Raw genomic sequence first — 22,396 nt, forward strand, 5'->3', positions numbered from 1 at the left:
GGGTTTTAGTAAAATAAAAAGCTGTAATCTGCTTTCCCGCTAACCTCTTCTGTTAATATCTATCATAATACAGTCATGTGGTTTTTAGTAATGTAGTTGTTTAGTGCTCAGGTCAAAGTCATCAGCTGTAACACGCTCATTCACAGTGGGCAGAGGTATGTGTGCAGAAGCAAACTAACTCTGGAGTCTGAAGCATGCCCTTGAATGGAATGGAAGCAAAAGATTTAACATTTATCTATTAGTATCGGCTTGTATTTATTTTAGACCAACCTTTTACATAGTGTTAAGATAGATGCTCACGGTGAAATTACTTCTCAGATAATATTGTATTTAATAAATATTTTTCACATTCTTTGAGGCTGGGACTTTAGCTGACATAAGGGGCATAATAAGACAGTATTTAGGAGCATGATCTCTGTACTTTGGCTGCTTAAAACTATTTCATTTTGGGGGACTTGAAATGAGGGAAGAGTTGATTTTTGCACTGTCTTGTTAGAAGTAAGTACATTAAAGAAGAGGGCCTGTATTCGGTACACCAGAACACTGTATTTGTATTGGCATCCATCACACCTGAATAAAAGTTTTAACACAGAGGATCAGTCGACTCCAATCTGTGTGCTTCCTAGTGAGATTGGGGACAGCATTTCAATTCTTCATTCTCCATTGCTGATGAGCATGGTGGGAACCTTCTCGCTTCAGTTTAAGCATCTAGAAATCCAGCTTCACATCTAAGCAAGTGTGCCATGTGGCTTGTACAACCATCAGTAAGAAAGAAACACTTGTAGAGAGTGAATCATCCTGTCTTAAAATAGATGTACACATATTCATCCCGCCTCTTTCAGACAACTTTCTCTGCATGGAGTGAATCACTCTGGAGATTGCTGGCCGTCTCCATTGACTGCAGAAGGACCAAAGACAACTAACATTTTGAATAGCTAGTGTTGAGTGTGATTCATCCACCAGGGCAGAAAAATAAGGTGGTGATGAGGAATGTAGATAGAAAGCTGATATCATAAACAGAACTCCGTGGTCCTGGAAAGGCACGTGGTGACTTCAAACCCAAATTAAAATAAGACTGGAAGATGAGCAAGAACTCTTAGTAAACATATAAACGTAATGAATTTTGCTAATTTTTTCACATTAAGCATAAGGGTACATTGACTAATGCAAACTGCTAGCAAATCAGAGTGAAATATGTGTGGAATGAAAACATGTATTCTTTTCCCAGAAAACGGCCTGGAATAAATGAGTATTTACTTAGAAATGAACAAAACTTAAAGTGATTGTAGGTAAATGTGGTGAAGATGCCTGAAGTCTAAGAAATCTTATCCCCAAGCATGAATCATCAACACTGTTGATCCAAAAGAAAAACAGCATTTGAATAAACTCTGATCTACGAACTGACAGAAAAAATCAATCTCTCAGGCAGAGGCAATGCTGGTCTAGATTGACATCACAAAACTAGATGTGTTCCTTTATGTGTATTTATACATAAATGTGGTCTCATAGTTTCAAAAGGAGACTGGAACTCATGAAGGAAAACTATACTTTTCAGTTGTCAGTTTTGCCCTCCAGACAATCAACATTTGCAGCAGCTGTCCTAGAAGAGGTGGAATAGTCAGTAAGTCTCTAAAATATCTGAAAATCAGCTCTTGAGATGCAAGTCTTGTAAAGATCTATGCTGAAATGCAACTTGTTCCTTATGGCCTTATGAGGAGCGGCTGAGGGAGCTAGAATTGTTCAGCCTGGAGAAGAGGAGGCTCAGGGGAGACCTTATAGCTCTCTATAACTTCCTGAAGGGAGGTTGTAGTGAGCTGGGGGTTGGCCTTTTCTCTCATGTAGACAGTGATAGAACTAGAGGCAATGGTTCCAAGCTGCGCCAGGGGAGATTCAGGCTGGACATTAGGGAGTATTACTTCTCGGAAAGGGTAGTCAGGCATTGGAATGCACTGCACAGGGAGGTGGTGGAGTCACCGACCATGGGAGTGTTCAAGAAATGTTTGGATGTGGTGTTGAGGGATATGATTTAACTGGGAAGTATTGGTAATGGTTGGACTAGATGATCTTCTAGGTCTTTTCCAACCTTGATAATTCTGTGATTCTGTGATTGTTCCAGAGGGCACACTGAAATACTGGTGTCCAGAAAGTCGTGGATTTCAGGGCATCTCACATGGGAAGACCTTTTGGAAGCGATAGATTCTAGAATAAAGCCTCAGACCAGTCAATCAAATTATGCCTGATGTAATGCATGTAACAAACGTCATAGAATCCAAAGCTCTAGTGGTGGAACATTCTGGATGATCGTACTAAGCATTACATAAATTAATTGGAAAGGTATTTAGCATATCAATTATTATAAAAATATGCAGTAAATGTACTGCATTAATGAGGGCAAAATTGGAGAGAATAGACCGGTTTAGAAAATATTAATCCAACTGATAATAAATGAAACTTCTTCCACAGCTCACATTCCATGGTACTTACTGATGACCACAGCTGATAGAGGCTGGGCCAGTAGCAAAATGAAACTATGGCAACAGATGCACTTACGTGTTTGTCTGACACTAAACATTAACAAGCATATTTATTGTTCCCTTCAGGAATGATTCTCTCAGTTGTCTAAGAGATCACAAATAGGTCACCAAATGCTGTCTGAATGCTGGAGAAAGAGAAGTGGACACGACCAAAAAAAAAAGAAAATAATTGATATTTTATGGTATAAAATGAAGCAAAAAAGAATTAATGAGGAAAAGTTCAGTATAAATTTTCTTAAGATCATTCAGAGCCAATACTTTCTGTAGACATATGGATGCCCTCCTCCCTCTGGTCTAAATAGAGAGAAGGAACAAGTGGAGGAGAAATTCTTTCCCTGTCTGACAGGGCTTGAGCTAAGTGGTACAGCTGGGAAGCTTGTCTGAGTTCTTTGGTCTTGTTGACTGACAGACACGAGCCTCTGCTTTATGCTACATTCTCCTATATCCACTTGTAAAGGAGAAAAGACAGAGCATGCTGCAAGCAGCTTCCTAATCCTGATGAAGAGGGGAGCAGAAACAGGACTGAGATGTACATCACATCACAACCTGCTGGCTTTGGAGCTGGGCTTTGAATAAGAACCCTACTGTGACCCACAGGAATGGATCAACTGTGGAGTGACTGGTGTGTCCAGGACTGCTTTCAATCTGCATGTTCAAAGTGTGGAGATTTCCCATTTCTTGTTTTATTTCACACTGTACAGAAAACAAACTCCAGTGCTTCCTCATTTTTAATAAAATAAATCCAATTTCTGATCCCTAGTCACCTAGAGAAAAAGAAAGCCCTTCCTACCAGCTGTTATGCTAAAGCATCCTCCTTTGCAGCTTTTACTCTTTCAAATGTTTTGTTATTATTATTATTATTATTGCTTTAGTCTAATTGAATATCCATCTTGTTTCAAATAACATTTAAAGATATATATCTTTTCTTTTGCTTAAACCTCTTCTCTCCGTTTATTATTCAATTCAGTCGGATAATTGCATTCCTTAATGGCATTACCCTCTATTTTTCCCATTTCTTTTACACAGAGAGATTGCAGGCCTGAATCTGATCTTTAGTAAAACTAGTAGAGTAATCTAAAATAACTGGATTTATTCCAGTTTTTACTGTAGGGTAATGTTATCAGAACCTAGCCTGTTTGTTTCAGACTTAGTTCATGGCTTATGTTATCAACAGCATGTTATGAGTGTTCCTAATAACAATATGGGGTTATACATATAAATTCTGCTTAATTGTGTTTTTTTTCCACTGTTTTCCTGGTGTAAAACAATATGTATGGTGAAAATTTCTTAACAGGGGCTTCAGTATTTTGTAAGGGGAGACCTCTGCATTGCCTGTTCCTTTTGGTCTTCCACTGTGTTGGTGCCTTCAAATTGTAGTAGTAATTTGGTGCCACTACATCACAAGATCCTTGTGGTATCATATAGCACATACAGGACTACTTTGTCTAAAGGATCATCATCTTTTTCATGTGTTGGAGGCAGAATAGGCATTCCCTGTGCAGTGTGGACTGCAGTGGGGAAGGACATAGCTGGGGGTGATCCCTGCATCATGCAGAATGGCTTGGAAATGGTGATGACAATTCAAGAGAAGAGATGCTTCACAAGTTGCTAAGGAAGCACTGCTGTTGGGCAAGGTCATTACAATTGTAGCCTGTATTTGTGGATTGGATGGGGAAATTCCTCTTCCATATATACTCTTCCATGAATATTTCTTCTTCTGGGGCTTTGGATGAGATTGTTGGCTTTTTTTTGTTTGTGACAGGATAAGACTCCATATTTCTTCTGTGAAACAAACAAGAAGTGTATGTGAGAGATCGAAGCATCTGTGTGATTTGATAGCTGCTTCTATCCATCCTTCATGCCGACATTAGCAGAGGAAGGGCAGTGGCAGAAGTAGCCTGAGGAGAAAGGAGTAGTGCTGGGAGTTGTTAAGAGTTACAGTTCTTAGCAGCACATAGCTGGAAATTCGATCAAAAATAATGAGAAAATTATTCTGTTACTGTGGATTATATGCACAGTTCTGTGCTTTCCCCAGCACTTAATTGCTTTGGGTTTTGTTCCCACTATAGATCCGTGTATGTTGGAGTCTATGCCGTGTTTAATGTACCATTAATAGATTTGTATTGTGTCAAAGATTGCAAAGACACCCACCACGCTTGCCTGCTCAGTGCCTGGATTTCACATGTAGTCCCCAGGAGTCAGCACGTTCGTGTGGGAGGCCGTGGGCTGGGAGTGGGCAGAGGGGTGGGGATGAAGCACAGCTTTCCTTCCAACCTAATGAGTGCCTGCCAGCACAGCTGAACTGGCAGAGGGGGGTGTTGTCATTTGCTTCTGGCTTAGTCCACACGACTTATTCCCATTTCCCTGAGCCAGGCAGGAGCAAGAAAAATGTGTGCCTTACTAGAGGACTCATTTAATGCACATACAGCATGTAGCTGCAGAGATGCTGATTGACCTTCCCCCTCAGCTCATGCAGGATGGCTGGGAAAGCAAGAGAAGGAAACCAGCAGGTGTTAAAGCAGACAAAATGTACTGATAAGTTGGGGCAGTCCCAGTGCTTAAAGGCAGGTAGGTATATATGCTCAGGGTCATAGGTGAATCTGCTTGCACTCCTTTGGGGTGACTATGGATCACCACCTCTAAATGATTCTTTTGATGAATCTTTTAATTCCCAGCTACCTAGGGAGGAAATTTAGCGAAACTAGTCTACTGGAGGTACCAAAAGTCAAGAAGTATGATTGCTCAATTTCTCCCTAATTGTTTCACAGAGTCAGTGAGATTTCAAGGGGATACTGTAGTCCAATACCCTTCTCGTGCAGGGATCTCAGGCAGGCCGTGTCCACCAGACCTGACTGGGCATTGCTGCTGCTGTCTTTTCAAAGGAATCTGGGTCCTTTTTCAGCACAAATATGACATGTTTAGCAGTACTGTTTACTCTTCCGTAGAAACGACCAGAGTTCTATTTGTTTGCACTTCGTACCTTTCAAAATTGAAAACCTGCCGAGGAGGCCAAAGGAGAATAGAGAGAAAGGGAAAAATAAAGCAGGTGGGCCTGGAGCTGTGTTAGCAACAGTTGGGAGGTGTTCTGAAATCATTAAAGGGCACAGGAGCTTCCATAAGTCATGTTTTGCTTTTGAAATTTATTTATTTATTTTTCTTTTTCTTTTCCTTCGGTTTAGGTCTTAATAATCAGAACTTTAGTCTGATTATTAACTGATCTCATGCTGGTAATTTAGTACTAGCAAACCCTGTGGCAAAGGCAGACCTGATGAACCTGAGTGGGAATAGCTGCAAAATACTCCCAGGAAAAGCCCTGCTGTTGGCCAGGGGATTTGAGTGATGGCTTTATGGAGAGCAGGGAGCTTTTAAACGTCTGAAGCTCATGTGGGATGTGGGGTAGCATCGCAGGAAAGATACTGAACAAATGATTCATCAGGGAAGAACTGGCAGACATCCTTGTATTTTCCTTGTCTGCTGCTAGCACAGTCTGGGCTGCCCCAGCTTTGGAATCTGTTCTTTAGTAAAATTTCAGCTTTTAAAACTGACCTTCCAAGTGTAAAAGCAGCTGTTCAGGTGCTGCTGTGTGACAGCCCACGTCCCGCTGCCCTACGGATTTCTGGGAGGTCAATGCCTGTGGGTGGCTGATGGTGTCTTGCAGCACTTTAGCCAAGAGGATGTATGTTTTAACTTTAGCCTTTAGTGCCTTTGCTGTGTACGTGACACAACAGAAGAGTTTTAGTAGTTTTCTTTATCTCTAACCTGCATTATATTGCTCTTGCTAATATTAATAAGCGTTCTACTAAAGTAATTGCACTGAGAACAAGCTCAACACCTTTACCCATGCTCAGAGCCACCCACTTCGCTCATTGCTTCTTTATCATGAGTTTTTTCCCCATGCTTTCTTGGAACCAAAGCATGTTGCCTTCTTTTTCTCTTTATTTCCCCTGACTTTTTTTAATGATCAGAAAATGCAACAGAAAATGAATAACACTGCTTGAATAGTCACGTTGCGTGGTTGGAAGCATGGAAGTTGGAAGCAAATTTGTAGTTAGAAAGAATAAAATTTACTAGACAAAGAAATGCTTGCAGAGTGACCTTTCCTCTCGAAGATTTAGTGATTGTGCAGCTGTGCTCTCCTGTATTTTCCTAATGCATATTCATAGATCTTCACAAGGAAAAAAAAAACAACATTTGGGAAACCATGATTATAAGTTAATTAAAAGTAGTTTTCATTTTAGAGAATTAAATGTGTTGGCAGTGGCATACTCATTGCTAATGGGCAATTGTACTTTTTCAATAATAATAAAAGAGATTCAGTGAAACTCCAGAAGATGTTAGAATGTGATTAACTAGATAATCTATGTATTTGAGTTTTTATTCCCAAATAAGCTGGATCTCCCAGAGCCAGAAGTGTGCGTTTATATTTGATAATTATATGAGCCTCTTGAGCTTTCTTACAGATTGTAATTCAATTCTGTAGCAAAAGAGCTTTGAATCGAGAAGAAAGAATGGGTGCCTAATTACAGGAAGGCATTGTGACCAGCTTGGTCAGCTTGTGCAGTCCTTCATCTCAAACAGAGCGAGGCACAGCATGTCCCATACTGTACTGGAGCAGCAGGTAAAAGTACAAAGCCCATCAGTCCCAAATTATACCTTCTTCAAATACTGGTTTGGTTCTGTGGAACGCTTTAGGAAAGTCTTTATTAAGATCTTAGCCATGCTTTTCATTGATTAGTAGAGGATGGAAGGCTTTTAAGACTGCCTGAACAACCTATGTTTGAACAAGTAGCTTACCAAAACTAGGGACCTGCATCACCAAGGCAGAAAAGCCCTGTCTTGTCTCTGAATCTGATATTAGAAGACATTTCATGTGTGTATTTTCATCCAGCTCCTTATTCTTATATACATGGCAGACGTGCTCCATTTTGTATGGTGTTTTGTGCCCACACTAGCAGTAATAACGTAGCAAGCAGATTCTGTCTGCTTCCATCGCAGTGTAGGTTCATGGACTGTGAAGCAAACACAATGAATGCAGAAAAGTGATTTTTACATTAACAGTAACAGAAAATCTATCAGTCAGAAACACCGAATCTTTGCTTACATGAAGTTCTTTTTGAGGTAAATATTAATGGGGTTAAAGATCCAAGTGAAACGAGTCAATTTAAAGCACAGCTGGCTAAATTACGAGATCTAGAAGCTGCCCTATGAATCTACCTAAAATAGTTACTGCAACTGATGAGAATTTGTAAGGGTCCTCTGGGTCCTAAGCAAAGCATCTTATGACTGCAAAGGGTAATATTGTTTAGAGAAGGGAATAAAAAAGGCAGGGACAACTGTTCTGCACGGCGTGCCGTAAACTGCAACCCACCATATAGCAAAACAGCTAGTTTCTAAACACCTGCACATACTGTCGAATTTAACAGAAAGGTCAGACTCTCCATGTTTGTGCTGAAGTGACCTTTGCACTTTCCAAAGACCGGATTTCCCTGTTTTGTACCAGCTGAATGCTTTGTAGAACAACGTTGTCCTCGGTGCTGGAGGTGCTGCTGGTAGCTTGGCACCTGGGGATGTATTAGTGGTGCAGCAATGGGGAGGAATGGGAAGCTTTGTGCTTGTTCAGGGATGGTTCCTGTGAAGTTTTATAAATATATCGATTTGGCGGAAGAGAATAAAGTATCTCCTTCTGAGGGGAAAGAAACTAAACATAGAAATAGGAGAAGATGCCAAAAGCGATAGATTAATATCAGTAATGGGTGGTGCTGCGGACTAGAAACCACTGCTTTCAGTGCAGTGCTGTCATTAAAGACAGATGCTCTACTGAAAGATAAAAATGGAAATGCTAAGCTAGGCTCAGGCAAGAAATTATTCATCTCTTTGCAGTGCTGTACAGAACAAGTTAAGTACTGTGTGTCATGCAATTACAAAGCAACTAAAAGACATCTGTCATGAACTAACTGTAGTACAGTAGTACTGGAACAGGTTAAAGGAAAGGATTTCTTAAAAAATTATCTCTAAATATATATCAAAGGAAAGGTCGACATCAGAATCTCTGAGAGCTCTGTACTTACATTTGCAAACATGGCTATTTTGTGTTTCTGTGTGTTTCATATACATGTATGCAAGGTGCATATGACAAACATAATGGATATCTCTGGATTTAACAGTGGTGCTGTATGTGTCATTGCTTCCCCACAGTGCAGCCTGTCAACAGCCCTGTACCTGTGAGGAGTAGCTGCTAATGCCAATGTCATATCAGAGAGGTTTTTGAAGAGACAGACTCTGTAGACATCCCTGAATGTGTGAAAAGTATTTGCTACATATATATATATATATATATTTAAAGAAAAGAAGTCATCATTTTCAGCCTTAGTATGAAGAAAAGCTAAGAATTAAAAGTATCACTAACATAGAGGCAACTTTGTGATGTAGTAGTGGCAGTACCATGAAATGGGATAGTACTTTCCAAGGGACGGGTAATAATCTCTCACCTAATCAGAAAGAAAATAAATCTTTCACTTAGATGATACTGTTATTAAAAACAAGAGATTTCTTTTCCTCAATGATTTGAAGGTAGATGAGCAGTCCATATCCAGGCCTTGAATGATAGAAGTATATTATACTTTTCACCATTTCATCCTCATGTTCACGCACAGCCTGGCTTCGTGTCCACTGGGGGAATCTGTAAAGCTATGTTTGACTAAAAGCAACAGCCAGTGACTGCAAAACAAGTGATGCGTTTCAGCTTTGTCCCTAATCAAGTTTAAAATGATCACAGCAACTTGGCTAATTGTATTAATTTATTTCTTCTTCAGGCAGAATGGGGAAACAGAATAGCAAGCTGGCCCCTGAGGTGATGGAAGATCTGGTGAAGAGCACGGAGTTCAACGAACACGAGCTAAAACAGTGGTACAAAGGATTTCTAAAGGACTGTCCAAGTGGTAGGCTGAACCTTGAGGAGTTTCAGCAGCTTTACGTAAAGGTAAGTTATTAAATTCCTTCTGTTTGGCTTTACAAGAGGTTGCAAGTAGTGCAAAGCAGCACATGGTTTTGAGCTGCCCTTCTTCCAGACTAAGGAATTCCTGGGAGAAGCAATGGTGAATACAGAGAGGTCAACAGGAAATGTTACCCTCTTTGTGCCAACTCTTCTGATAGCTACAGTAACTGGAACCAAAAGTTTAAGGAAAAAACCACTGTGATTTATGCAAAGAAATGCAATCTCTGTAATTTATGGGCCTGTTTCACCTTCAGTGAGTGGTTCGGTTCAGTTCAGTAAACCATGCACTACCTGTGTATTACCACTGGAATATAAACCCTGTGACTGATGGACCTTCTGTTCCACCAAAAGTGGTGAGGTGTTGTGGCAGTGTGTCCTGCAGGTAAATTATGCACTGTGTACAAAGAATTTCCTTCTTTAAATTTTAAGCGCTGCCTTTGTTTTTTCCCTGCTGTCTCTCCATTCTTGATAGATATGAAAGCCAGGTCGCTCAGTTTATTTTCTTCTAATTCTTCACCGTTTTATCAAGTGCAATGTAGACTTTTCCTTATATTTAGTATGCATTTATTCTGTAACAAGATGTGCACGGGGGCAGCATTAAAAGTGTGTTTGTGTTACAAAGATAATTATATTTTAATTCAGAATCGAGTGTCTGCCTGAAGGTCAGAGACTTCAAAGTAATTTTAATTAGGAAAAATACAGGATGGCAGTGATGAAGGATAGGATCAGAACAGTTCATAAATACAATGTGAGGCTGAATAAAATTTCAAAATGCCTTTCAAATGTGAGTAGTTAACACTGAGTAAACTGACCATTTCTGCAGAGAAGTGGGACTGTCTTTTTCCTTAAACATGTACTCGAGCCCAATCCTGAAATTCTTCAGCCCTGAACCAGATGACTGTAAATTTTCACCTAGCTCCTTCTTTTTAATGATTCCCCTTGCAAAAACTGCTAACTTCATCTTACATAAATAAGGCTCTGTCTACATATTTTAATATTAATGGCTGGAGATGTTGCCTCACAATCCTTTTCTTAAAAAAGACTGACTTTTTAATAACTGTTATTTTCAGTTGAAAGAATTTTTACTGCCTCAGGTATTGTGCTTGTTATTGACTGATAATTTATAGCTACTATTTTAAATAGTACTTGGTGTACAACCCTGGAATTAGACATCTAATAATTTCTCTTACGTGTTTCTGCAGAATGTAAATGGTCTCTATAAAATATTCCTAATAAAGTATGTCAAGTGTTTTAACTCTTTAGAAATCATAATTGTCTTTTTGGCAAACTGCAATAGAGGGATTTTATTTTATTATTATTTTTTAATGATTTTGTGTGTTGAGAGGGATAATATCTTCCGAAATAGCTTGGAGCTGCTGGGATTTCCTCCCTTCAAAAGGCTGTTTGAAGTGTTTGCAGATAATTCACAAGATACTTCACTCACGGGGGAAATATCACAGAGTAATTTCAGTATTAGATTTACAAAATGGTACTGCAAAATGTGAAATGGAAAGTATAAAAGTACTGAAATTTGGAGGCAGCCCTGTATTCCTAGGGAGCTGCAGCATCCGTCTTTTGAAGTGTACACCAGATGAGATGGTCTCCCTTGCTTTGGTAGTTATGCTTTGTGAGATCTGCTCTGTAATGTCATCGTCATACATTTATTTCCAGTTTATTGTTGTTCTGTAAGTAATATAGATATGTAGGGCAAAATGCTAATTTTGCAGAAGAGAAATATGATTATCTGTGGTAAATCCAGGGCTTTACTTCTCCTTCTGTCACAGAATTTCTTCTAAACTGTTGACCTTTGGCTGTCTGAAAAACAAATGATCTGAGTGTTGTCAGTCATGGGGGATTCTTATCTGTAGGGTGTTCTGCCTCGTAGCAGACAAAAACCCAAACTCAGCATTTAATCTTCCCAGGGGAAGCCACCAGCTGGAGATCCAAGCGTTTGTAACATTTCAGTTCCTTTAATGAGTATTCAGGGTAAAAAGGTCTGAAGCTCAATTTTGATTAGTAATTTCTCTGTGTGAACTTTTTGTGGGAAAGATGACTTTTTAGTTCTTGGTCAGAACAGGATTTTGTTGAAGAAGATTTCCATACGTTTTCACATGGTTTGGTAAAAGAGTGTTGGTCATTACACTTAGATGATAAGGAAATTCTTTTCTTGTACTCATATACAACGAAAGATATTTGTAGCTCAAGGAAAAAAAATGCACGTTAGTTTTGCTGTTGTTTGAGTAATTAACAAAGTGAGTGTACAATCCTGGGGCACCGAGGCTGCATTTTTTGTGCATTAAACAGTTCTAGAAGATGCATCCTGGAATCACACCTACTGCATTGCTATTTCCAGTGCCTGCCCATAGGCATGCGCTTACTCCATAGGTCTGAGTTAAAACATCTAGAACGTGTGTGATATGGATGCCAGCTCCTCAACACAAACTGTTCCACTGTGTATTTGTGTCGATTGTACTGTGCTGTTTACTGATGTAGATGAAGACTGTATTGACTAAAAGGGGGAATTACTGTAGCTTGGTATGGAAATGTTTGCTATTGAAGTTTCCATTAGGAATACAAATCAGGGAGTGCTTAAAATAAATAGCAGTTGTACAAATGGACCATACGCAAAAATTATTTGCAGCACTTTAAGTGGCAGTGTTTACAGAAAATACTTCATCGAGAACTATCTTTTAAATAAACATCAAATAAGAGGAAATATAATTGATACTGTTGTATTTTTAACATTGCTTGTAGTCTTGTAGGTTCATCAAAACTTCTGGCATACATTTTGGTTCTTTTTCAGATGTAGAATCTTTGGGCAGTTTTTAGTCTCATATCTAACTCCAAGGTGCTGAATTACTTGAAGGCTTGTACAGTTTTCAGGTTGATTTCCTGATAACTTCTTTATGCACTATAGGCCCAGAGCCACAAAGAGATTTAAATGCTACCCCAGCAGCCTCCACCGAGCATGGGAGCAGAAGAAACTCGTGGATACCATTCTGAGAAAGTTAAACATCAAGGCAGCCTGCTGTAAACCAGTATGCCAAAGCAAAACCACAGGATAATCTTCAGGACAGGAACGGGTGTGAGGCTCAATATTTCTTCAGGGTATATGCATCTGATTCCATGTGGGAGTGGTATCTTTCAAGCCTCCCCTGCAGAGAAATATCTAGGACATTAGGAAGTCAAAGCAAAATCAGGTGACTGGAGTCCTCTTAACTTTTTCTCTTAAGAAAGATAATGTGAGAGCCTTATCTTTACCACACTGCTTTAAGTACTCTTTGAGCTGTAGGAAGTCTGGAATCAATTACCATGTCTCTGTAAGGAGTTTGAATCTGCTAACACTTCCCCTTCCATCCTTGCTTTACCTTTGATGAAATGAGTCCTTCTGGTCTGCACACAGCAGTCCAACCAACCTCTTGCTACAAGGAGTGGTATTAAGTATCTTAGTGGGTCCATGGGACGGGCTGGAAACTATGAGTTGCATCTCCAAAGTGAATGTTCTAACCATTCAGTTAAATCCTTGTTTCCTTCTTCTTTTTATGGTTTTGGGTTTGGTTTTTTTTTAATTATTATTTATTTATTCTATCCTAAGAACTTTTCAATTCTTCTATCTTATGTAAAACATCATTAGCATTGTGGGCAGAGAGATGAAGGAATTAATATACAAAGTTCTCATTAAAATGTACAAATAAAACATGCTGGACTATTCCCATCATTATTTAGGGCTTCTTTCAGTCTAGAGGGCCAAATAAATTTTGCTTCAGATGTTTTGAAATCACTGGGTTTAGATGAATATGCCCTGGAGTGTGCAAGTGTGCATAAACAGCACTAATATTCACAGGAATTATGCACGTTTATTAACTGGAAAATAGGCCTCTATATTGTGATACTTGTTGAAACTAGGTCACTGAACACGAGCAGTATATCCTCTGGATTATTAATAACAGAAACAGCACCGGTGGTCCTTTACCTGGCAGGATAGAGCTGGGAGTGGTGGTATAATGCTAGCATGAAATAAAGCGGGTTGCACTGTGTATATATCGCACATCTATTATTTAGTTATGTTTTTGGGCTTTATAGATTGCATGTAACTGAAAAATATAGTAATGCCATTTGATAAATTACAGTCAAAAAAATATCTACCGATGCAATGATTTCATGTCAACATTCACACTGCTTGTAATCTTCCTGGACAATATGATAGTGTGTTCCTGCATGGTAGGGCACATAATGTTACCTGCAACTCAGAAAACCACACACGTATTTCTTTATTTGTAAACATGATTCTAGAAATCGTTAAACACGTTAATAGTACTGCTGTGTTATTGGATTTTTTTAAATTGATATGGGATAATAAAACCATTATTGTTACATTAGAGTCAATTAGAAATAGCATTGGATGTGCGCAAGCAAAGCAAAGAATAACTCTGGTCCAGGGCCATTACAGGGCGGCTCTGAAGGAAGCAGAACATGTAGTAAGAAATAAGAGTTACAGTACTGGCATCAGTGAATGTTTTGCTTGGTGGGAAGACTGTAAAACAATGTAGGCGAAGATCCTTGAGACACTGCTCAGTTAGTGAAAATCCACACATCTGGGACAACTGCAGGCAGAATAGTTACGAATATATGCTTCTAAAGAGGAAAACATCTTTCAGTAGAAGTGCAGTTGAAGTTTTTGGGGAAGGAAAATTAATATAGCAGAACTCAAAAGAGGAAAACAGTTATAACTGCTTACGAGTGTAGATAGTGATAGGGCAAGGGGGAATGGTTTTAAACTGAGACAGGGGAGGCTTAGGTTGAATATTAGGAGGAAGTTTTTCTCACAGAGGGAGGTGACACAGTGGAACAGGTTGCCCAGAGAGGTTGTGGATGCCCCATCTCTGGAGGCATTCAAGGCCAGGCTGGATGTGGCTCTGGGCAGCCTGGTCTGGTAGTTGGCCACCCTGCACATGGCAGGGGGATTGAAAGTAGATGATCACTGTGGTCTTTTTAAACTCAGGCTATTCTATGATTCTATAATGTAAAGTATTGCTGAAAAGCAAATGTTTAGTACTCCAGTGCTGCATCAGAACTGGATTGTGATAAAGTTAAAACCAGAAGAGACGAGAATTGCTCTTCATACAGAAATCAGTCGATATTAAAAAAGATACAGTTTTGCTGCCCTATCACCTTCCTTACAAGCTGCTTTTGCTATTGTTCCTCCCCCTCCTTCTCCATGTAAACACAAGCAGTCAGGTGCTCTGCCAAAACGCAGGCCTACTAGAAAACCACATAAGAGGCTTATTATATGTTTCAAACAGAAGCTGAGATTGTGCTGTGCGAATGTTAAAACAAAGGCCCAGAATGCTCCTTCCACATAAAAACAAAATCAAACAAACCCTGAAGGCAGTGTTAACTTTGAAGCTGACTGAATGATTCGGGGAGGATGCTGGTAACATGCCTTTCTGCTGCATTTATTTCTTGAGCAGATCCCAGGAAAAACACTGACTGGAAGTCATTTTATGAAACATCGTTTTAAATCTGCCTTTAGTATACAGAGCTTTAAAGATCAACAGCTGTACTGAAAAATAAAATACAGTAAAAAAGCAAGAATTTACATTTAAGCTTCAAATTGGAAAGAGGATAGTAATTAAGAGGATTGGCACACTGAATAGTGAACTCTTCTGAAATTATGGCCCATTAAACACAACACTGGGTACTAAGAACCTTCAGCAAGGTAGAATAGATTCACTTTAGGTTGAAATCTTGACCTCATTGAAACTGATAAGAGTTTTCTTTCCTGATCCTTATTAGAACTTAGAACTGCACTCAGCTCTTGAAATTGTTTGGCACCCTGAGTTTGTTTGGCACTCCTTTAAAATCTACACCTGCAAGCTGGATCTGGCATATGGAGAGCTCCTCTTCTGAGGTGTAAGAACATACACAATACTAGATGTCACTGAAGGCAACAGTTATTTAAAAGCTGAATCTGAATGGATGACTGATGAGTGTAAGATCCTGACATTATTAGAAGAGTAGTTTTGGAGGCAATAAGGAAAAATTCATTTATTTTTATAGTGTTATGGATAGTATGCAGGCCTGTGGAGCGAGTCCTGCTGATAACAATTCAGCTTTGTATTCTGACACCCCTTCCATGAGAGGAAGGAGAAAGGGCCACAGATCCATAAAGCTGTCTGAAGGCGTCTCCAAGTTGAGCGTAAAAACTCTCTGTATTATGTATAGATAATTTAGAAATCAGTGACTGAGTCACCTGCTTGACGTTACCCTTTGTGACTTGGGCAAGTTTTTCATGGGTTGAAATGTAAGAAATGTCCTTTGTTTTATTTATTTGGAGTAAGGTGATTTGTTTCTTACACTTCCTATCACATGGTTTGGGAAAAGGTTTCTTTGTCTTGTGGGGATCATACATGCACATCATAGCATAGTATTCATGGCCAGTAGTAGTAGTAGTATCAGAATCTGCTTCCAATATCACACACACAAAACCTGAAAACCACTTTCTTCTTTCATAAAACATAAATGGGAACCTGGCATTCTGAACGAGTCCCTTCACCCTGAGTCCATCTCTGGCTCCACACTACATCTTCAGTCCCATTCTACTCTCTCCTCTCCAGTGGACACATCGACCCTTTAGAAAGCTGCCTAAATAATAATGCATTTCTATGCTTCCCAGACTGACATTTGTGAGTTGCTGTAAGTGGGCAGGATCTCAGTTAGTTTGGAAAGTTACTTTCCTGTCTAGCCAGTGCATCTCGGCTTGCATCAAGTGCTTGTGGTGGTAGACATGGCATGTCACAGTTAGCACTGCAGTGCATGCTGCTGTGGGTAGTTGTAGATATGCAGGTAATGAAATGAGAGGTGTTTTAAGAGGGTTCTTGGCTATGGAAAAACCTGGAAGCTCAGCCAGTTATTAACTTAAATTCAATTTTTGTCATTGTGTAGTAGTTGAGATTCCAGTCAGGCTCCTACTAATCATAGTCTGAACATTTCCAGTACCTTGGGATATCAACTTTATTTCTCTTCACTGAGAGTAAATTTCCATATTTTTGTATTTAATTAAAACTCATAGGAATAGACTTTTCACCAACAAACCTATTGATTGCTGAATTGATGACTTACCACTACTTGGCATGAGAATTAGCTATCTATCTTAATTGTATATTCAATCACAGACAACACAAAATGAGAAAGACATGTGGTTTGGAAGATAAAGTAATCAACAGAAGGAAATTCAGATGAGAAGAGACCATTGCCATTTTGCAGAAATACAAATGAAACATTTTCAGGAGAGTTAGATATGAAATCCACCTGTGTAAGAAGCCGTGAAACTTGACTGTCTGGTTGCATTGATAGCCCAGAACTGAATACTCAGTTTTAAATAGCATCTCCCTGTAGTCCACAGAAACAGCAGTATAGGCAGAAGTATGAACCAACACTGCAGTTCACCTCAAAGTGAGTATTAAAGTCCATTTGGATTTATTTGCATGTTAACAAAGATAGTTTAAAAAAAAAAAATCATTAAAAGATTGTAACAAATTAATTGAAATCCCCTTGGAAGGATATGTCCTAGAAATACTGTTATTCCTTAGTTCGAAACTACACATCTGTATGCATACTCATGGCTCATCACAGCTGTCTTGGAAGGTTATTCACTGTTTTGTTTGTTCTTGTCAAACTGATCATGCCTAACACTTAAGAACTGCTTAAAAGTAGGGAGCCATCCTTTCATGTTTGCACACTTCAGTTTCCAGTATTTTGTGTGTCCATGCTGATGATCTCTGTGCTCTTATTACGCCTTTTTGGTAATGGAGGCGCTTTTAGTTGTGTTGGTGTTCCTTAATGCAGCAATTAACAGTGCCTGATTTTATAATGCGTGTCAGTGCAGATGATTATGTAATTAATGAAAACCAGATACTATGCAGTGAAAGCCTTGCAGGTAAATCCCACAGATGACTTTGGAAGCCAACCTCCCTCCTAGCATTGTTTTACCAGAATAAACTCCAGCCAGCTGCTTTGCAGCCAGCTGCTAAACAGTGGTAGCTGGAAGGTGATGTTCTTTGGATGTGGTCCCAGGGAAATGCTTGTGTCCTCGGTTCCCTTCAGAGTCTCCCTGCCCTCACACACATGCCTTCACCATAGCAGGAAGGGATGCAGATGTTCCTCCCACTAAATCACAGCTTCTCACTTTCTTTCTCACAGATGCTGGTGTCACTTGGGCAGGTCAGGTTCTCTCCCCTCTACTTGATTAACATGCATAACTTCATGTAGTAGTAAAACACATCTCCTTCCCTCAGGGTACGGTTTCATCAGACCAGTAAGTGTTTCATATTACACATAGGCTGGTAAACCTGGTACAAACTCAGGCACACGTTAAACTTTTTCCAGTTTCTTGGTGAGAACAAGTCACTTAGATAGTGACCCACTGCCTTGAGTTCACACTTGCATAGCGGTGACCAAACTCCAAAGCTGTCTTGCAGAAATACAGTCCTCCTATTTTGTGTAAAGGTACAGAAAGGTACAGCTAAGCATCAGCATTACAGTAGAGGTACTCCACACAATTTGCTTCTCATCTGTTCTGTTGCTCATTTGTGCAGGAGGAACAACTCTGCATTTATTGCTTTAGAAGTTCATGGTTCCCAGTATTTAACCGCTTTAAATGTAAATTCTATACATGATTTTTTTAATATTTCAGTGACAGTTGGTCTGAGAAGGGTAAATGTACTGAAATCCAGTATCAGGTAGTTCTTAAAAAATCAGCTAGAATTTAAATTGAGAGCAGCTCTTCAAAGCTTATCTAATGCCTTATATTTTTGGGGGCTGGAAGAACTGCTGGTCTCTGAAATATGATTCTGAAAATGAGAGTTCATAATGGAAACAGTTACATTATTTAATTGTAAGGATGCTGTATTAATATAGGCTTACTAAAGCAATTATTTATCTATCAATTAGTTCTTGCTATAGACAGATATAGTATGTAACTTGGGCTGCCCAGCAAATTGCTGGCCTTGTATTAGTACTGCCAAATCCACACTGCAAATTAGCCCCTATGGTCTATTAGTCTGTCCGCTCATTTATTTTTAACATTCTTTTCCCCTGGAGTTTTCCTGCATGGCAGGCAGACAATGTTTAATGGGCCTGATTTTATTTTCACAGGCATAAATTCTTGAGTTATTCACATGTGTGGCCGAGAATGGGGAGAATAAACATCATCTCTGTTTCCAGTGTCTTCTAAGGGGGGTGTCCTTGAAACATGAAAGAACATGAAAGAGAGTGTATGGTCTGAAAGAACACGTCTGGAAACCCCATCTTTACTCTTTGAAGATTAAGTAGAAAATCTCTAGCAGGTTCAGGGCAATAAAGCTGAATAAAAAGATAATTCTAACAAAAAACGGAGGAAATGCAGTCCTTGTATGAAGCAGTTCCTCACAGTCATCCGCCTCTTTATTACCTCTTTCTGTAAGAATAATGTTTCTTCAGTGTAATCAAATCTGTTTCCAAAGACAGAATTTAACACACTCATTATAAAAAATTACATTAACACCTAGCCAAATGTATTAAAGGCTTTTGGAAATGATTAATTTGGCACACAAACTTCTAATAGGATCCTGTAGAAGGGAAATGTCAGTGAGAAATTAGCTCTTGAGCTCTATCCAGCAGGCGACTGTCAGTGTGAGGTGAAAGAACCACATTCTGGCTCCATCCAAGAGTGGAATTTTTCTAGCACATGCACAATAACATACAGTTTTTGCTAGAAATGAAGAGGCTGCCAAATCAACCTATCTGAATAAAAATTATGTTGTGCTTTGCACGTGGGAAAAGTGGTCAGGAACAGTTAATCCCTATGAAAACATTATCCCTGCTTTATCTCCAATAGGACGCGCTTTCAGGCAGTTTTCAGTTATTTGTTTCCATTTTCCATACATGCACCCAGCGTTCTTTATTTCCAAGGGATTGTTCATCTCAATTGTGGTTTTTGGGTTGTTTTTTTTGTTTTGCTCTCATCTATTTTGGGCTCATTCCCATACTTTCTTCATATTGCCAGAATACTGTGGACTATTTCTGAGTTTCCAGATTCATAGAAATACTGTCCTACATACTTGCTACACAAGCAAGTATAAAGCCCTAAGAGGACCACTTATTTCAATGGGATTGCAAATGTTGCTGCCCAAGTACAACACTGCTTAAGAACACTTTTTTTCTCTTCTCCTTTCCTTTTATATGCAGCAAAAGCATGGAATGGTGTTAACATCCCTTCTGTGGTGTGAGTGAGTCAGCGTAGCTCTCTAGTGAAGCATTTGATGCAGAATACTCGGGAATTCATTCTCTTCCAGCTTTCACTGCCAGCATGTTGGTGTAATAGCTGGGTCAGCGGTCCGCTGAAGTTGTGTCACTGTGCAGAAAAGAATGTACATCTTGAAGCCAAAAGAACAAGGGGGAAAAATGAGGAAAAAGAAACAAACACAAAAAAACCAACAAACTTTTATGAGAAAAGGAATTTATTCTCTTCAGTGGAGGAGGAGCTTGACCAAAGTGAAAGCAATTCTTTAGTATGAACAGCAATGAACTAAAAATGCACTTTTTGAGTACTTGAAACTCATACATTTTGTTAGGGCCTCAATTCTTGATGTCTCTGTAAAAACAGAATGCAAGATGATGAAGAAATAGATATTTTATGCCCCAAAGAGCAAAATACCCTTCCTCTTCCTGAAGTGGGACAGAAGATACAACCTTCTCATCTTCATCTCATTATAGACATTGAAATGTTTAAAATAGCATACGATTTTATGAACTTGTTTTAATCCTTATGGCAGGTGATGCAGGGAGTGTTGTTAAGGGGGACATTATCTAGAGAATCCATTCCAGATTTAATGTATCCACGGAATCAGTTAGAAGGGACCACTGGGGGTCATCTAGTCCAATGCCCCTGCTACAGGAGGATCCCTACAGTAGGTTATATGTTTGTGCTAAATACATAGTTCTGATAAGAATGGCACTGCTGTTTTTAAATAGCTGTTCCTTAGGTTATAAGTGAACAGATTGAATAGCCACTGGTCCTGTTGAAATCCATGGGAGATCTGACACCTTCTGTGGGACCAAGGCTTGGATTGCGTTTTACCAGTTTCATCTTTTATAACATGTGATACACTCGGAAAGGAACAACAGATGGCCTTGCAATTCTTGTGTGTGTGTGTGTGGTGAGAACATATTCACCACTTTTTATCTCTTGCTTTAAAATTCCTTCTCAATTGGTAACTTCCACAGACAAGTAATCTGTTACCAAGTACTGTCAGCTCTCTGAAGAGAAGGAGTTAGATTATGGAAGACCTCTGTTGAGGGCATCTCATAATGACTACCTTTTCTTTAGGCAACTGAACTACAAGCATGATGTGTAGCTGGGGGTATGCATGCATGGCAACCTCAAAGACTGAATAGTGATCTAGTGGACCTCAGGACTGCCAGCCAGAAACACTAATTTTCCAAGGCAAGGCCTTACCTGCTTAATATAATCAGATCTTTTCACTTTGTTTATTTTTCTAGCAGTTACCAACAAAACAATATGAAAAGTCTGTTCAGTTCATTAGATTAGTCAGTCTTTGGCTGGATTCGCTGTATGTGCATTAGTACATGTAATGGCTCTGTAATATATATAATTAAAAAATAAGAAAGAAATCACAATTGCTGTCCTTCCAACTAAAAGAAACCAGCTGAGAACCTTTTCCAAATGTAAGTCCATGGAAAAGCCTTACATAGAAGCTTCTCCCAGAAGCTTATCCAGACCTGGTGAGCTTCCTCAGAATTTGCAGTGCCTGACTATAATGATGAAGCCAGTTGAAAGTTCAAATGTTATATGATGCTTTTGCACAGTTATTAAAATGGACTTTATCCCCATAGACCCTGAAAGTTCTAGTATTATGGGGAAAAATTATGTTAGACTATGTTAACCTAGAACATGCTATGACTGGAGAGCAGAGGCATCTCTAATGGGCAAACCATGTCTTTACAAGATAAATATCAGAGAAGGAAGGCAAAAACCATTCTCCAAAAGAATTTATCTAACTATATCTCAAGAGTGCCAGCGAACTGCTAGATATCCAGAATAAAAGTGTGCTTATAGGAATCTGTAAGCTGTTTATTTGCTTGGCTTAGTGCAGACTCATACTACAAGAAAAATATGATTGTTTCTGATTTTTATTAGTTTTATGATCATTATAATAATTACTTTAAAAGTCACAAGCCAGGAAATTCTAAATGAGACAGTATAATTATAATATATAACTCTAATAATGCTTCCTTCCATTCCTCACTTGGGTATTGCGAGAGGCTTAATTAGTTCGTGTTTGTACAGCAGTAAAATGCAAAACACCATACAAGTATTAAGCATTTTTCCTGCTTTGTTGTTGTGTTTCTTTTTAGTGTAACTGATTATCTTTCATAAAGATCTTAAAGAGGTACAATTAAAAAACATCTATGAAAACCCAACTATATTTTACATCTCTCGTGCTGGTAGTTGGAGTGGCAAATCACTGTTAATTGCATCTGTACTTCTTAGGGACACGCAGACACTGTGACAATGGATTTGACCTAGAAATATTTGTTGATTATCATATTTCTAAACCTTGAAACAAAATCCAAGTGTTCTCATGGGATCTGGAGTCACAGTTGATGGAAATGAATAGAGAATGAGTGAGATGAGCTGACAAACCGTCATATTTAGAAGAGGTAAAAAAATCACAAATAAATGGTATTCCATTGGGATAAATAAAACATTCTGTCAAACATTTACAGTAAGAAGTTCTGAAATGTGAATTTCTGCTCAACAGATCTTAGGGAAGAAATAAAACATGAATCCAATCTTGTGCAGTAT

At 39.0% G+C, this 22,396-nt stretch overlaps 1 protein-coding gene across 11 annotated transcripts in view; it reads left to right on the forward strand.

Moving 5' to 3' along the window:
* VSNL1 (visinin like 1) overlaps positions 1 to 22,396 on the forward strand; it is a 65,175-nt gene that overhangs the window by 22,863 nt on the left and 19,916 nt on the right. For 8 of the 11 annotated variants that reach the window (XM_085542227.1, XM_085542224.1, XM_015859547.3 and 5 more), the window contains exon 2: positions 9,347 to 9,513. In XM_085542227.1, coding sequence (XP_085398353.1) covers positions 9,352 to 9,513 — 162 coding nt within the window. In that variant the 5' untranslated portion in view covers positions 9,347 to 9,351. Of the gene's footprint in view, positions 1 to 7,014; positions 7,153 to 9,346; positions 9,514 to 22,396 lie in introns of those variants that run through there. The other 3 variants (XM_085542220.1, XM_085542221.1, XM_085542228.1) reach the window with 2 other exon arrangements.

Source organism: Coturnix japonica, chromosome 3 (genome assembly GCF_054131305.1).
Source record: "Coturnix japonica strain WE chromosome 3, WE-NBRP24, whole genome shotgun sequence".
NCBI lineage: Eukaryota > Metazoa > Chordata > Aves > Galliformes > Phasianidae > Coturnix > Coturnix japonica.